Consider the following 15,596-nt stretch of genomic DNA (forward strand, 5'->3'; position numbering starts at 1 on the left):
TCAACTAATCGGCCACAAGCCATGTGGATAGGACAAGTAAGGGTGTCGAATATAACTAAATAACAAGTATTAATTATACTTGATATTAGGTGACCACTGATCGGTAGAAATACTATCTTTCCATCTATATCAGTCATGTTTTTGGGTCGATCAAAATTGCCTGTCAAGGGCTTCCTAGAGAGCCCGAGCTATTGTGACTCTTATTGATGCACCATTAACATCCGATGTGCTGTTTTCCAGTATCTCCTGACATGCTTCAGCCTAACCAGTGAGCCCAGGCGCTTCAAAGCAAGCCGCTCGAGCAGTTAGGATGAGATGGGTAGGCGAACAAACCAAGAAAACACCACAGGTCACGATGGAAGGTGATCTCCTAAAGAATAAACAGACTGTCTGAGCGAAAACAGTAGAGTGATATTCTCCCTATCGGAGATACGAATTATATCCTGTAAAGACTGTGTACCAGGAAAGATATGCTCCAATCAGAGATCACCCTTCGTCGGCCATTTCCCCATTACAATATCAAGTACTTCCCCTAACATATCAAGAACAACCTAGCGATTTTAAGATGTCCAACAAAAAAATGAAGCTATCAAAAACATACAACAGCAGGGATTCGCTGGTGGTCACCCACCCAACTACTAACCTGCCGGCGTGTGGCTTAAGTACGGCTGAGCGGACGGGAAGCCCTGTTCTCCACACCCTGTGGTCGTATGTGCAAGATACATCTTAGAGTAAATCCAAGTAGATTGCAAGTATTGTATTAAGGAAACCCTTACACCGCCCCCCAACCCTTCCGGTTTGTAGGTGCGCTACGGAACTTTTCCAACTACACAATTTTTCTATATTTTTCCTACCTACCCTATCTATGAACGATTTCTAGTAGTATCTATAAAGAAACATCACCTTCCTAGCGTGCTGCCTCCGCTCTATCTAGTGCTATATCTTCATTTTATATAGGATCTAGTGGTAGTGATCTTTTATACGCTTTCTTTTACTACTTCCTTACCCGCTTCCGCTCTATATCTGCTTCCTTCTCGTTGCTTTTAGTAATAAAACGATTTATATCTCTAATAGAGAGTACCCCTATTTTGCTAAGCGGTGTTTTAACCTAGCGTTTAGTAATTACGCGCTGTAGTAGTTGTTGAGCTTCCCTACTCTTACGAATTATATAATTTATTATTTAAAGATTCTCTATAGTAATTTTGTTATGATAGAATAGGCGATTAAGATTACGTTGCTGCCTTAGTATAATATACTCTTGTTGATATCTAGCAATATTCTTCTAATTCTTCTCTAAATCCTAAATAGATCTAGGTGGTAATTAGTCGATACTAGACGAAGATATAGTAGTCTATAGTAGCGGCGAAGGTGTTAAATAAAGCGGTTATAGATCTAGTACTATAAGATCTTACTACTATTGATTAGATATATTCTACGATCTTAAACGATTCACGAATAATTCTGTTAGGGAACACACCTAGGCACGTGCTTCCTACGTTGAGCCAAAAAGACCACAATGTCAATGTGCTTGCACATTGACAGCCTAGGACCCAGATATAGTAGCGCACGACATTTTTTTTCCCTAAAAAATTGGCTACTTAAACGTATAGCTTCGAGTATCACCGATTATACGAAGCAACTCTAATCCCCCAATAGGGCTACTACTCTAAAACGCGTGCTTATTATTCGCTAAGTGGAAGTGTTACTTATAGCTTAGAAACAGTTTACTATTAAGCAGCTAGCAATTATATAGTATATATAGTAGAAATCCTATAAGTAGGATATCGTTCTCTTCGCAAAGTTATAGGAATTCGAATATTAGATAGGAACTATAACCGTCGAAGATTAGGATACGTTTGTTACCCGAATTCGTATAGTTATATATTAATTCTATAAAGAATCACTAATAAGACACCTTTGGCTTGCTATGATGCCCTTTTCATTGAGAGTTTTAATATTCAAAGAGAAGAGTTGCCATTTATGGGTAGTGTCATTAAACCAGCCGAGCCGTTTTGTGAATGGAGGAAAAAGTTAGATCTATGATCTAAATCGTTGCACTTGAGGATCGTAAGTCTCTCGACTCAGGCTCCTGACAGATACTGACACGTAAAATAGTCGTGAGAATGGAAGGGATTGGGTCGAGATATATCCACCCTTTCGAAGAGGAGCATTTGCATACATGCCAAGTCAAATTTGGGTATCCCCCTTAAAGATATTCTCAGCAGAGCAAATTTACCCTGTGATAAAGCATCAGCATCCACTGTCTTCTATTTATCAGGAACTAGCAAAAGCTCTGAATTCTGTACTGAAGGATAGGGTCGCGCGTCGCCTCTATGAACAGCCTGATGAACTTCAATCCGCGTAGTTGTTTCTTGCCCTGCACAAGGATGTTCGGGTTAACTATCACACTCAAGGGCTGTCACCGGTATCTCTCGGATCTTCACATATGGCTATGATCACAGATATTGGGCCTCAATTCGCGGGCTCTGCTTGGAAGACCAAATTTCTCTTCTTGGATCCTGTGGGGCTCTTACTAGCATAGACAGTCCTGGCCATCGTGGCATGGGCTCAGGGCATTTTTGCAATGATATAAATCGAAATAGGGTGGAAATTGTTCAGATCACTACCATCCCTGCCACGCTACTCCCTTGCTCGCTCTGAAAAGACTAGCTGCAAAGGATCGATAGTGAAAGTAAAAGTATCCTTGGAATCACTATCGAACGCCACCCCATCCTCCCCAGCCGCGAATGCAATATCGAAATCGTATGCGATCCTGGAGATTACGCCCCGAAGCTGCATGAGAGCCAGTTGCTTCCCGACGCAGCCGTATCGTCCTAGTCTCATTTAACATCATCAAATATGTATTTGATTGACCATCTTGAGGATTTACTGACCTAGTTGGAATGGGAAGAACGACTCTTCGTGCTTGATCAAGTATTTCTTCTCATCAAGCCACCGCTCAGGAATGAAATTCGAGCCGGAGGGGAAGTGGCGCTCGTCACGTTGGAGGACATACTGCGGTACCACGACTATTGTCTCACCCGGGATCCAAACTTCGTCAATCTGTAGACCTTCAGGTGGAGTGAGTCTGGGCTGACCGCTGGGGACGGCAGGTTTGAGGCGGAGGGTCTCGTTGATGACGGCTTCGAGGTAGGGGAGGCGTTGAAGCTTCTCGTTGGTGAAATCCGAGGGTTCTGCAGTGCTTCCGAAGGCGTTATCAAGTTCCTTTTGCAGATTTCTATACGCAGAGGGGTTTTGAGCGAGATAGTAGAGCGCGTGGGCTAGGGTGACGCCCGTGGTGTCACTAGAGTTATGTTAGGGTTTCTTGGCAACAGGGTTACTTGGAAGTATGGCAGACGGACCTTCCGGCAATGATCAGGAGACGGCCATCTTCGTTGAGGGCTTGATCGCCGGGTGGAGCACTCTGGTCTTTCTCCTCGGTGGCTTTTAGTAGCCAGGAGATGATGTCCTTTGGGGTTTTTTCGCCGACTTGGTCGCTTTTCGCGTTCCATTGCTGTGATCGCAGGTTAGTCAGTCACAAATGTTAAGAAATCAAACTTGACTCTCATGGAGGAATTTCTGTAAAAAATATTGCGGACCAAGCTTACCTCCTTCTTTTCCGCGATCCTGTCTGCGCAAAAAGTCATGAACTGCCCGTAGTCACCCACCAACCCTTGGATAGCGCCCAGAATGGTCAAGATCCACGGTGTGGGCTTCAATATCCCGAGAAACAGCATTTGCTGGTGAAGCTCCTGGATAGCGGCACGCTCGGTGCCATCTTCCAGCTGGCGGAAGTCTGCAGAAAACCCAACTAGTCCCATGACATCGAACGCCAAATACATTGTCCACCGCGAGACGTCGAGGGGTTGGTTCAATCTGGCGCGGATCTGAGTGGTTAGGGCGTTCACCTTGTGTTGGACGCTCGGCTCGTATGTTGCCAGTGCTGTTAGAATTTATATGAGCTTCTACACTCTAAGTAGGACGGACAAATAGGAGAAGGCTTTCTTGGCTGATGTCTGATATTCATACCTTTAATACTAAATCCACGGTCCCACGCCTTCCGTCTTCGACGGTGGACATAGGGATCGCGGGTGGAGTTTAACGAGATCTGTGTGCTGTCATCGGACACATGGCTATACCATGGAGACTTTGTGCAAGACGATTGTGGTCCGTTAATCGTGAGCACAGCCGATGGCCGATTGATCGAGATCTCTCGAGGCCCTGTACGCACAAAGTCGCCATACCTTTGGTGCATTGCCTGAAGATCCAGGTGGTACTGAGTCCGTTTAATCATCTGTCGCACCGTGAACAGCCGGCTCAATTTGGCATCCCATGGGCCTGGAAATCTTCGGAGACGGTGGAAGAAGGCCCGGTAGACCAGGATGCTGATCGTGAGCCCCAGATTGAAACTGCATGCGGCCAACAGGGCGCATCCGAGAGCACAGGGTACACTCAGAGAGCTGACTTGGATAAAGCTGGCAAACAATGCCAGCCAGACACCCAAGTATAGGGCTAAGAGTGATTTAATCCGGTTGTCGATTTCACGGGTGCGAATGCACTGGTGAACCGCGGCACCAAGCCCTAGAAACGTGGGTACAATCCGCAACGGAGCCGGGCTCAGCAGGGCAGCGATACTCGTTGCCACAGCCATTCTCCTCAAAAGCCGTCAGTTTCCTGGCCTAGAAGGCTTGATATTGCCTTGCTGTATTTCTGAACTGGGTGTTTAGTCGATATTCGTCCAGGGGTGGATGCCAGAATTATAGTAACTTGGCATTTCAAACACCACCATTTGACAGAGGGGCCAGCCCCTCCCTGTCGTCCACTGTCATCCGACTCCAAAGGCTCCATGAAATTAATCCAATCAAATCTTCAAAATAAAGAAGAGAAGCAAATCATTGGACTAAGGCGTTTTAGTGCCTCCCCGACGTCACGGACGGACCGTTCCTTCGCGTTAAATTGTGGAGCTAGGCTGCAGTAGCGCATGTACTATGTGCCGTCTCCTATTGTGCGGGGACCCGTTTAGCCGTCGGAGTGGAAGTCCCGATGTTTGATTAGTCTGCCTAGCTCCCATGCTATTCATGTTGAAAAGAAGAGAAAGGGGGCGGAAGGAGCTCTCGCTTGCGCATTGAGATACTTGAATCATGTCTCAACGGCCTAGGAAGGATTGCAAAGATTTTAGTATTTCAGGATCTACAAACGGCATCCCTATTTTCGTCTTAACCACCCATATGGCTCGTACCGGCTTGCAATTAGTTAAAGACCATGAAAGACTCGTGTGACTGGAGTCGTGGTATATTTATCAGTCCCGTCACGGCCCTAGCTCTCTTTCCCCATACTGCGTCCGGGTCCCCATGAAAAAATGTTCGAGTCTCTACAGCCGGCCGCATATGCCATTTCCTTTGTTTTCTGGGCGCTCTCTACAATCCTGACGGGCTTGCGCATCTATTCACGAGGATGGATCATCAAAGCTTTGGGCAAGGATGATTGGTGGATGGTCATGGTATTAGTGAGTGCTGCGTCCTGAGCATTACGAAGGACTCCTCTAATCCTCATAGGTTTGTAATACAGCACAACAAGGATTGTTTTGCTCGTTTCTCTACTATGGGGGAGGGCTGTATGTTTTTGATCTTCCCGTGCAGTCATTAATTTAATATCGGGGAGGGCTAATTGTTAACCTTTAAACCTATAGGCATATTTCCCCAACGCCTGATCCCACAAAGATCATGATTCTCTCCAAGGTATGCTCGAGGAAGCCAAAACTAGTCTTATATGCTGTTTAACACAACCTCGATTTGACTCATGCTCACCACATGCAGCTTCTCTTCGCTGAGGAAATTGCATATATCTGGATGCAATTCGCTATCAAGACGGGCTTCTTACTCTTCTACCTCCGGCTCACTAGTCAAACCACCTTCATCTACGGTGTGTATGGGACAATGGTATTGAACCTCCTAGTCACCATAACGTTATGGTTGCTCTACTGTCTCCAATGCATGCCCTTGGCTGCCTTTTGGAACAGTGCGGCATATCCGGACGCCAAGTGTTTGCCAACATCAGTTACCTACTACGTGCCCGTCTCGCTGGTAAGTCCTCCGTGCAATTCGACTCCTGAATCTTTTCAAAAAAAAAAAAAAAAAAGCAAAATATACAGTAGTTAATTGATTTACCTCTAGTGCATCCTCATGGACTTCATTATCCTCACCCTCCCTATCCGCCCCCTTTGGAAAATTCAAGCAAGTGCCGCCCGCCGACTGGGCATCATTGCCACCATCACAGTCGGCGGCATCGCTGTCATTGTCTCCTGCCTGCGCATCATCATCCTTCACCGGTTTGCAGTCGATCCAGATTTCACATATATCCTCGGTCAAATGGTCATAATCTCGGCCATCGAGCTAAACGTTGCAATCACCGCTGCTAGCGTGCCATCCCTGAAAGCCATCTGGTGCAAGCATATCAGCAAGACGCTAACAGACCAAACGACCTCCGTCCAGCTCTCCGCGCGCGGAAAGCAAGGACATTCGAGTAGCGATGCGGGACCGACAATCTTCTACCAAAGAGGAGAGCCAGACTTGGATCAGGCGGATCTAACGGATTCATCATCGACGAATAATTTGGTTACCGGGCAAGGGAGTTTTGATTGGGTTGATATTTCGTCCAGGAAGGAGCCCATCGCTTCACGGCACAGTATTGAGCGGCCTGATGGCTCTCGAGGTCTGCGCTGAACTCGCGCACAAATAACATGCCCGTAGGACCTAACATACTGGTCCTAAGGGGAACAGGTATATTCTACTGAAGCGAGGCTGGACCTCCCATGGGTTGAGAGAAAGATCACTCTTTCCCTGTGTTCGCAGTCGATACTAGATATCCAGAGCCATCAAGAGCCAGTCGTGTAACAGATCCGTCAACTTGGAACCAAAACTGTCCACCCGAGCGGACCAGAAATTGCACGGTATAAAAGCAAAACAAATCACTAGTCTGATAATGCCATTACTATTCTATAGCCAATTTGTTCAATGGGGCTACAAAACGAAGTAATCACCACCACTTTCTGGTAGCAACGACCCTATACTAATCCGAAGCTATTTTGACATCAATTCGTCTCCCTCAAATGAATAAGGGTTTATTTAATATGACAATTACCCAATACCAAACTTCGGTAGAGGGGGAAATAGAGTAAACCATGCGCCATTTTCAATGGAGCAGGATCAACTGGTATCCGATCAACTGAAATGTTTTCTTTGCGCATTGAAATACAGAGGCACCTTTTACCCTCATTGTCGATTCGCAACTTATCCACAGATGATCTTGACCCACTCATCTTTGAGGCCGACACATAGTGGCGAGAGATTCTGCAGCTGATTGTTCTCGAAGACTGGCTTTTCGAGGTAGACGGGTAGCCGTCAATTATCTCATTCTTTTCGATTTTTTTCATGATTCTACAATAGTAATCATATTTAAATTACCTGTTAATAATATTACTAATAATATTACAGAACTTAATATTAATTCATAACTAATTAATTGAGCTGTACTTCTTAATGAACCTAAGAATGCATATTTAGAATTAGCTGATCATCCTGCTAATAATATACCATATGTAGCTAAAGAAGATACTGCTAACATATAAAGCATACCTAAATTAAAATCTGATACAAATAAACCTGAACCATAAGGAACTACTAAGTAACCTAATAAAGCAAAAATTAAAGTTATCATAGGACCTAAGAAAAATAAAATTATATTAGCTTGTGTTGGTGCTACATATTCTTTTAATAAAAGTTTTAAAGCATCAGCAAATGCTTGTAATAAACCGTAGTAACCTACAGCATTTGGACCTAATCTTCTTTGCATACTAGCCATAGTTTTTCTTTCGGCTATAGTTACAAAAGCAACTGATAATAAAGCAGGAACAATTAATAATAATCCTTCAATTATTGAAATTATACTTATCATATATTTTTATTTAATTTTTATTATTATATAGTATAGATAAAAATAATTTTTATTTACTTGCAGTTCATATTTGTATATCTATACATATACCTATATATAATAAATATACTCATAAAAAACTTTTTATATAAAGTATTATGTAACTAAATCAAAAAAAGTATAGAATTAGTTTAAAAGTTTAATTTTCTTTTTTTTTCTAAAGGATATACCTTCACCTATAATGAATGATATTATCATTAATATCTGAATAATAATTTTTTATTTATTACTATATAATAAATTAGTAATAGGAGTTCGGGGAACTCGAATCCCTTTATTTCGATTTGCAATCGAAACGCAGAACCCTCTGCTCAAACTCCTTTATAGTATATATATATATACATGTTTTGTAACTATTATATATGTATATAATACCTTTCGTATTTATTGGTTTCAAAGGAGTCTCACAGGTCCACATTGGGCGATCTCGAGCCTTTGAGTGCGTCCGCGCGAGTCATCAAGCTTTTTCTGGCCGTTGCTGAAGTCAGCTCACGAATTCATGATCTTTGTATAGCATTTCTGGTCACTGTCTTTGCTCCTCAGCCTTTTGGCAGACGAGTCTGCATCATCACCTGCCTTACGCTTCGGCACATTAATGAAGAGTCCAATGATACAAGAAAGTGAAATGGTACACGAAAGTGAGGTGAGTGATAAATGAGAAACACATATTAAAAGATTTCCTTAGAGCAAACGGACCAAGTAGAGAGAAATGAGAGATGATGTGTAGTGAGTGGATGTTGTGAGAGATAAGTTGTTGTGAGGGAGATCAGGGAGAGGTTGTAAGAAATTTCAAAAATTTGGTGTAGATGACACGACAGTTAAGGAAGTAAGAAGAGCAAAGTTGACAACAGGTCTAACCTTGGGCGAAGTCTACTTAATAGGAGCATCCCACGGTTAAATTCTTGCTAGCCAAGGGATCATTGGGGTTGTTGGTAGGCTGGGATTGAAAATTATTATGGTCCTTTTAGTAGCTTCATTTGAATGAAAAAAATGGCTTCTCACATGCAGCTCAAATTGTAGACTTTTGAGCTTTCTAGGTGTCATGCTATCAAGAAAAATCTAGCGATTTTAAGAAGTCCAAAAAATAAAGCTATCAAAAAACATACAACAGCAGGGATTCGCTGGTGGTCACCCACCCAACTACTAACCTGCCGGCGTGTGGCTTAAGTACGGCTGAGCGGACGGGAAGCCCTGTTCTCCACACCCTGTGGTCGTATGTGCAAGATACATCTTAGGGTAAATCCAAGTAGATTGTAAGTAGTGTATCAAGAAAACGGTATACATAACATGGTATCCTGTTAAATAATATTTTGATATTTTTCTAGTGTATAGTTATTTTAGATATAGTTTTTTCTCTCTAAGAGATCTATATTAAACAACTATATACTATTTCTCCTATTAAGTAGTTATTTTCTTTTAAGAAGCTGTCCTCTAGTATAGTTGTAAAGATACTATTTGTCAGCGTCGCGAACTGTCAATTAGGTAAGGAATCAATAACCAATCAGGTAGAAAGCCACAGTAGATCTTGCGTTGGAAAACAGACCGAATCTTGGAGAGCTTCAGAATGTAGGACCTCGGATCCTGAATTAAATATAAGTAAATCGCTTAGAATTTATGCAGGAAATGTATCAGGTAGAGCGGGGAAAATTCCGTGTGTGATCATTCATGGAATCTTCCACGCAGGTATTCCACGATGAACCTTTTACAATCATACACAGTAGTTTAGTGGTTGGCTTATTGATACTAATCCTGCCTTATCTACTTTGTTAGACTTGCCTACGAGCGTCTTCGTTTACTATCTACGCGATACCATGCTCTTTTTATCGGAGTTTTGTGACAGTGGCTCGCCCTAGATACTATTGATCTGAAAGTTTAAGACCTTGTCAGTAACCGGAGGGCCTAGTTCTACCGGGTACATCATTTCCTCAAAAACAAATAGATCGACGAGTCACTACATGCTGTAGTGGGAAGACCGCCTTCGCTACATGGGAGCTTATTGGATGATATTTTCCCCGCACACAGTCATTACACATATAGCTTGATTTCTTCAAGAGATCAGAATTGAACAGCTACTTACTATTTCTCATATTCAGCTTCTGCTTTTTCCCAGGGGGTTTCCCATCCAGCGTTGTGTGTTGTGGTGGTGGTTTGGTTGTTGGTTTGTTGATGCTGGCCCCGCCTTTTTCTGCCATGTCAGATTTGCCTGCGAGCGCCTTGAGGCTCAATGCCTTGGCGATTTTAGGGTCATTTTCGACCGCCGGATGACTAATACGGCGGTCGAATGTTAGCTCCACTGCCAAGATCTAAAGTATAGAGAACACGGCGGTCGAAATTTGTCGTTCTCTTCTTCGACCGTGTCAATCATAGGCATCCTTACGTGTTCTTTTGTCATCGAGAATGGCTTCAACATGATTCTTTATGAGCTCAAGACTACAAGTTGCAATCTGTGTCCTCCAACGGGCTGTCGGGGGGCAGAATATCCAACAACATTGAATGATGGCAGACGGTTCAGACCTCCAGAACAACTACAAAGCCGAGCTGGACAGAATCCAGCCTGGCTCGACCAGTGATAATGGTCCTCAAGATCAAAAAGGCCCTGACGAGATCCCTTTCGACTATGCGACTGGTGTCCGACTCGTCCTTATTATGTTCACGATCTTCGTGAGCACCATCCTCGTGTCTCTGGAGATTGGTATCATCGCAACTGCAATCCCCGGTATCACCGGCAATTTCCATAGACTAGAGGACGTGGGCTGGTATGGAAGTGCGACGTTCATCCTCGCGGCCTCGGCCTCGCCACTGTGGGGAAAGCTGTTCAAATACCTCAACGTCAAGTGGGTTTATCTCGGCGCGGTTGGTATCTTTTTGGTGGGCAGTATTGTGGCCGCAGTAGCTCCAAATAGTGTGTCCGTCATTATCGGACGTGCCATTCAAGGTTGCGGAGCCTCTGGTGTCCTTGGAGGAACCCTCATCATCATCAACTATGTCGCGGCGCCGAAGAACCATCCGCTTCTTATAGGCACCTGGATGGCAGTCTTCATGTTGTCGAATATTCTGGGCCCGGTAATTGGCGGGGCATTCACGAGTGGAGTTACCTGGAGATGGTGTTTCTGGATCAACTTGCCTGTTGGTGGGCCTATCATCGTGCTGTTACTGTTATTCCTGCGCATCCCTAAGCATATCAAGAAGACCCCAGCGACGTGGCAGGAAGTCATCATCTCCCTGGATCTCCCAGGCTTCTGTTTATTACTCGTGTCTCTCGTCTGCTTGACATTGGCATTGCAATGGGGTGGACAGACTAAAGCATGGAATGATGGCTCGGTCATCGCGACCTTGGTCTTGTGGATTGTCCTGAGTGTTGGCTTCTTGGTTACTGAATGTTTCCAGGGCCACCACGCCATGGCTCCCTTTCACATCCTGAAACTGCGCACGACATGGAGCAATGCCTTATTTTGCCTGATGTAAGTCCTTGCTATACATCTATCCGTCTCCCGCTCGTGAACTAACCTACCGATCCTCTCCTCTTTCTAGTTCCTACGCCGCCCTCTACCAAGTCATGTTCTATCTTCCCATCTACTTCCAATCCATCCATGGCCAATCAGCCGTAGCAAGCGGCGTCAACACTCTCCCGTTCCTCGCCTTCTTCGCCCTTGGAGCCGTCGTCAGCGGCGGCGTCATCACAAAGACCCGGTACACACAACCCTACGAGCTCCTCGGTGCCCTCATCATGACCGCCGGCATGGCCATAATCTATATGTTGGACGTCGACTCCTCTCAAGCCATGTACATTGGTGCCGAGGTGCTCTTTGGATTTGGCGTTGGGATCTGCAACCAGATCCCCATGACAGCCGTGCAGGGCTCCTCGAAGCTGGAAGACGTTTCCAGTGCGACTGGAATCATGGTTAGTAAGTATTTCCTCCCCTCTCTACCCAATACAAATATTGAGTACTGCACATCCGAGTACCTACTCAGGTAGAGCTACTCATGTATGTATGCTATGTATGTATGGAACCCTAACACCGGACCAACCAACCAGTGTGCCAAACGCTCAGTGGCGCCTACTTCGTCGCCATCGCTCAATCCCTCTTCGCCAACCGGATGCTCCAGACTATCCTCTCCAGTGCAGTTCACCTTGATCCCGCCCGGGTTCTGGGCGCTGGCGCCTCGGAGCTCCAGGACGTGTTCAGCGGGGATGATCTCATTGAGGTCATCAACGCGTATATGGTCGGTATTAAGGATGTGTTTACGTTTTCGTTGGCGTGTGCGGCGTTTGCGGTCCTCCTGTCGCTAATTATTCCAATTAAGAGGCTGCCAGATTATGGGAAGAAGGACAAGCCAGCGACAGAGGAGGCCGCGGTGGAGAAGGAGAAGAAGACGGAGATTGCTGATGGGGAGAAGGAGAATCAATCTTAGGATTGGTATCTAGTGGGTTAGCGCTGCTAGGGCAGCTACCTTATGTGCCAGGCGACAGACTACAGTACGGGCAAGCGAGCTTTGGCGGGGTAGGGGAGAATACCAACATGTTCATTTCCAAAGTGAAATATCCGGTTTCGGATATCTTATTACATGCATAGTTTTTAACCTACTAGATAGTTTGGTGTTTTTTTGATTGGTGGCTTGGTGCATCGAAGCCCACAAATGTAGATAAAGGTCAAAAACCGCCCCCAACATTCCTCATTATATTCTCAAAGAACACCATATCGACACCCTGAAACGCCCAGTCCTCGCCGCCGCCGGCAAGTCCAGGATGTCCGCCCTGCATAAGCGAGGATGAAGTTAGAGAAAGACCGGGGTCTGAGAACGTGGTCTGACATGGTTGCTGCAGTTGGTGCGCGAAAGGGGCGGAAAATTCATGGGGAGGAGCTGTATCGGCGACGGGGAAGGAGAGTGGGTTGGGAGTGTTGTCAATGGAGATAGAATTAATGGAGATTGGTCCACTGGAGAGCGAACCAGTGGAGAGGGGATCGGGGGATGTCTTCAAGGAGGAGAGACGGAGTTGGGCTTCGGAGTTGCTATTGCTGGTTGTTCCCGACGTCTTAGCTTGCTGTTTCTCGCGTGCAATCCGAATAACTCCGAAATACGGGATATGCACCCGCACCACGCTCTCCTCCTCCGAGAGCATCCCATCATGCGGTAACATAGCCTCACTGCCCGCCTCCCGCACACTGACCCGCCCATGCCCTTTCTCCAGATCAATCGCCAACAATGACTTGAGCAAATCTGCACTTTGTGCACTCAATTCGTCCGAATTTAGCCTGCTAATCTCGCTCATATGTTCCTGCACCTGTTCGATCATTCCGCGATCGCTTAAATACTGGTTCGCGAGCAGATTTTCCACTCCGTCGCTGTGACTATCCATGTGTGCGAGTAGGAGGGCCATGGCCGTCATGAGGGCGAGGAAGTCGACCGTACGACAGCTGTAAGCGATGCGATTGAAGCTGCGGAGCAAGTTGTAGCGCGAGAGAACCTCCCGCGATGCATTGACGCATATGATCCGCGAATACTCGTATTTGTTGTCTGCGGATGAGGGGCGCAGCATATACGGTAGATGCAGCTGAGTGAGAAGGTTGTAGTGACAGATCTGCAGGACGAGACGGCGCGTATCCCAGAACACAGCTTGCAGGCCATTGGAGGCATTGTCGAGTTTGGGGGCCAGCCACCACTTGCTCGGGAGGCTACTCGCGGCTTCCTGTAGGTCCAGGTCGATGGCGCGGGTGACGGCAAGGTCTTCGCCGCTCAGCTTGGACGCGTTCCGTTTGAGGATTTGAGACATGGCAGCACAGTGCAGCCGCTCAAGACGGCCCATAGGGCAATCGTTGGCGATGTGGGTCTCCGAAGCCATACTATGGTCAGTGAAGCCTTCGGGCAGACCGAGCAGGAGGCAAAGCTGGCGGTCGAGGGTCATGATGCGGAGCCACATTATCTGTGAGTCGTATTTCGTTTGAGGGTGGAGCGCTTTGTACAGGGCCTGATTATCTGGTCGATGAAAGCCCATCAGCTGGGCGAGACTCATCGCTCTGCGACCTGCGACCCAGCTTCGTCGAAGGTTCCCAATGTTCACATGATATAGGCTCTCGAGCATAATGCACTCGAGGCTCTCGATGCTGCCGATCAGTGCCTCGTTTGTCGTGACGTGGTAGACAGCAAGATCTACTAAGCGTTCCATGATGGCGCGGGGTGGTTCTGACAGGCCTTCAATCTTCTTGTGAAGATCTGGGGGAAGATGTTGTAGGAAAATGGCGAGCTGGAGCATGTGTCTTGCGATCAAAACAGGATTCATATTTGGTTCCGGGGTCATCAGTAAACTCTGGGGCGTTTGGAGGCCGTTCTGAAAGAGGGTGGTGTATGGAGTCGTTAATAATTCGTGGGAGAGGATGGAACAGTGACGACTGGCTTTGCAGATTATTTCGATATCTGCGCGCGACGGCAGTGATTCATATAGAAACAAAGACAGCCTCTCATATTCAAATTGAGTGGTATCATTCCTGGTGGTCGGGGGATATTGCTGGAAGCCGTCAGTCACAATCATGGAATACTAAAGAGAAGGAAAAGCTGGAAGGGAAGGACCTCAAGAGATTTGTAGTATTGGGAAGGCTTCATTATCGTTGACACGGGTGTGAAAATACGGTCTGCCCTCTCACAGGGTGTGCCAGGGCGAGTTCTGCCATCCAAGGAAGTGACATCACTATTGGTGGTCCCAATGCTCATGGGGACAATTTCGAGATCCTCGGGAAACTCCTGGCTAATACAGGAAGAGCCACGTCGTCGACAGCCATTGCAGGAGGTACTCTCAATGCGCGGATCGAATCTACATTTCATCTTCCGACGCTTGCATTCCCAACAACTGTGGGTACCTTTGCGCACCTTTCTCCGTTTGGCTTGCCCATAGTCGTCATGCGACGGTGCAACATGCGACGGTGCAACATGCGGAACAGACATGGTAGATTAGAAAACGGACATGGAGATGAGAATGTGTTACGTTGTGAGGAAGCGATGGGAAAGGATAAGACTAACTACATGTTGTTGCGTGAGTGAAAGGAGGGGGATATCTTTGAGCTTACTCTGGCCTTAGTCATCCCATCCACATAATTCACTAGCTAGAATAATTTATTGATAAATTATATAGACATTGAACCAGGGCGGTCTTTCTTTGGCCCCTAGGGTAGGCTTATAGTATATACCTTATAACTACTAGAATCTAATCCGTTAACCCTCACTAATCTAAAATACGACTCTATTATGTGAGATAATTTATATGATGTAGTGGGAAGTGGGATACATAAACTAGCGGTGTGACAGAATATGTGATATATAGGGCATACCTCGCTGTATATAGCAACTCAAACACCCATTTCTCTTCCACGCTATCCCTAGGTGTCCTTTCTTTCTCTTCCGTAACCCCTAGAGGCGGAGCTGCTTCGCAGACAGCGACCGTCTCAGTTCCCAGTTCAATATATAGTTTTGAGAAATTCTAGTCTATTACATTCTCTTCCGGCCCCACCTTAGCACAGATCAGTCATTTCCTTGAACATACTTAGTTAAGGAAGGCTGTAAAATGTACCTGGTATGATACTGCCCGGGTTTTCCTGTACGTTCTCATTTAC

At 45.9% G+C, this 15,596-nt stretch overlaps 4 protein-coding genes across 4 annotated transcripts; 2 read left to right on the forward strand and 2 right to left on the reverse strand.

The window, feature by feature from the left end:
* Window positions 1-2,640: 2,640 nt before the first annotated feature.
* On the reverse strand, window positions 2,641-4,255 carry N7462_008873 (cytochrome P450; the record flags this gene model as incomplete). Its single annotated transcript, XM_057080587.1, has 5 exons — window positions 2,641-2,834; window positions 2,895-3,304; window positions 3,363-3,514; window positions 3,609-3,943; window positions 4,030-4,255. The coding sequence occupies 5 exons, from the start codon at window positions 4,253-4,255 to the stop codon at window positions 2,641-2,643; spliced, it is 1,317 nt and encodes a 438-aa protein (XP_056930915.1).
* Window positions 4,256-5,359: 1,104 nt separating this feature from the next.
* On the forward strand, window positions 5,360-6,722 carry N7462_008874 (uncharacterized protein; the record flags this gene model as incomplete). Its single annotated transcript, XM_057080588.1, has 5 exons — window positions 5,360-5,506; window positions 5,556-5,614; window positions 5,690-5,738; window positions 5,817-6,083; window positions 6,174-6,722. 5 exons carry the CDS (start codon window positions 5,360-5,362, stop codon window positions 6,720-6,722), a joined length of 1,071 nt encoding a protein of 356 aa, XP_056930916.1.
* Window positions 6,723-10,485: 3,763 nt separating this feature from the next.
* Window positions 10,486-12,405, forward strand: N7462_008875 (MDR family MFS transporter; the record flags this gene model as incomplete). Its single annotated transcript, XM_057080589.1, has 3 exons — window positions 10,486-11,453; window positions 11,524-11,897; window positions 12,029-12,405. The coding sequence occupies 3 exons, from the start codon at window positions 10,486-10,488 to the stop codon at window positions 12,403-12,405; spliced, it is 1,719 nt and encodes a 572-aa protein (XP_056930917.1).
* Window positions 12,406-12,643: 238 nt separating this feature from the next.
* Window positions 12,644-14,931, reverse strand: N7462_008876 (uncharacterized protein; the record flags this gene model as incomplete). Its single annotated transcript, XM_057080590.1, has 2 exons — window positions 12,644-14,527; window positions 14,560-14,931. The coding sequence occupies 2 exons, from the start codon at window positions 14,929-14,931 to the stop codon at window positions 12,644-12,646; spliced, it is 2,256 nt and encodes a 751-aa protein (XP_056930918.1).
* Window positions 14,932-15,596: the final 665 nt, after the last annotated feature.

The sequence above is a fragment of the Penicillium macrosclerotiorum genome, assembly GCF_028827735.1.
Source record: "Penicillium macrosclerotiorum strain IBT 26536 chromosome Unknown utg000008l_segment0_segment0, whole genome shotgun sequence".
Classification (NCBI taxonomy): Eukaryota; Fungi; Ascomycota; class Eurotiomycetes; order Eurotiales; family Aspergillaceae; genus Penicillium; species Penicillium macrosclerotiorum.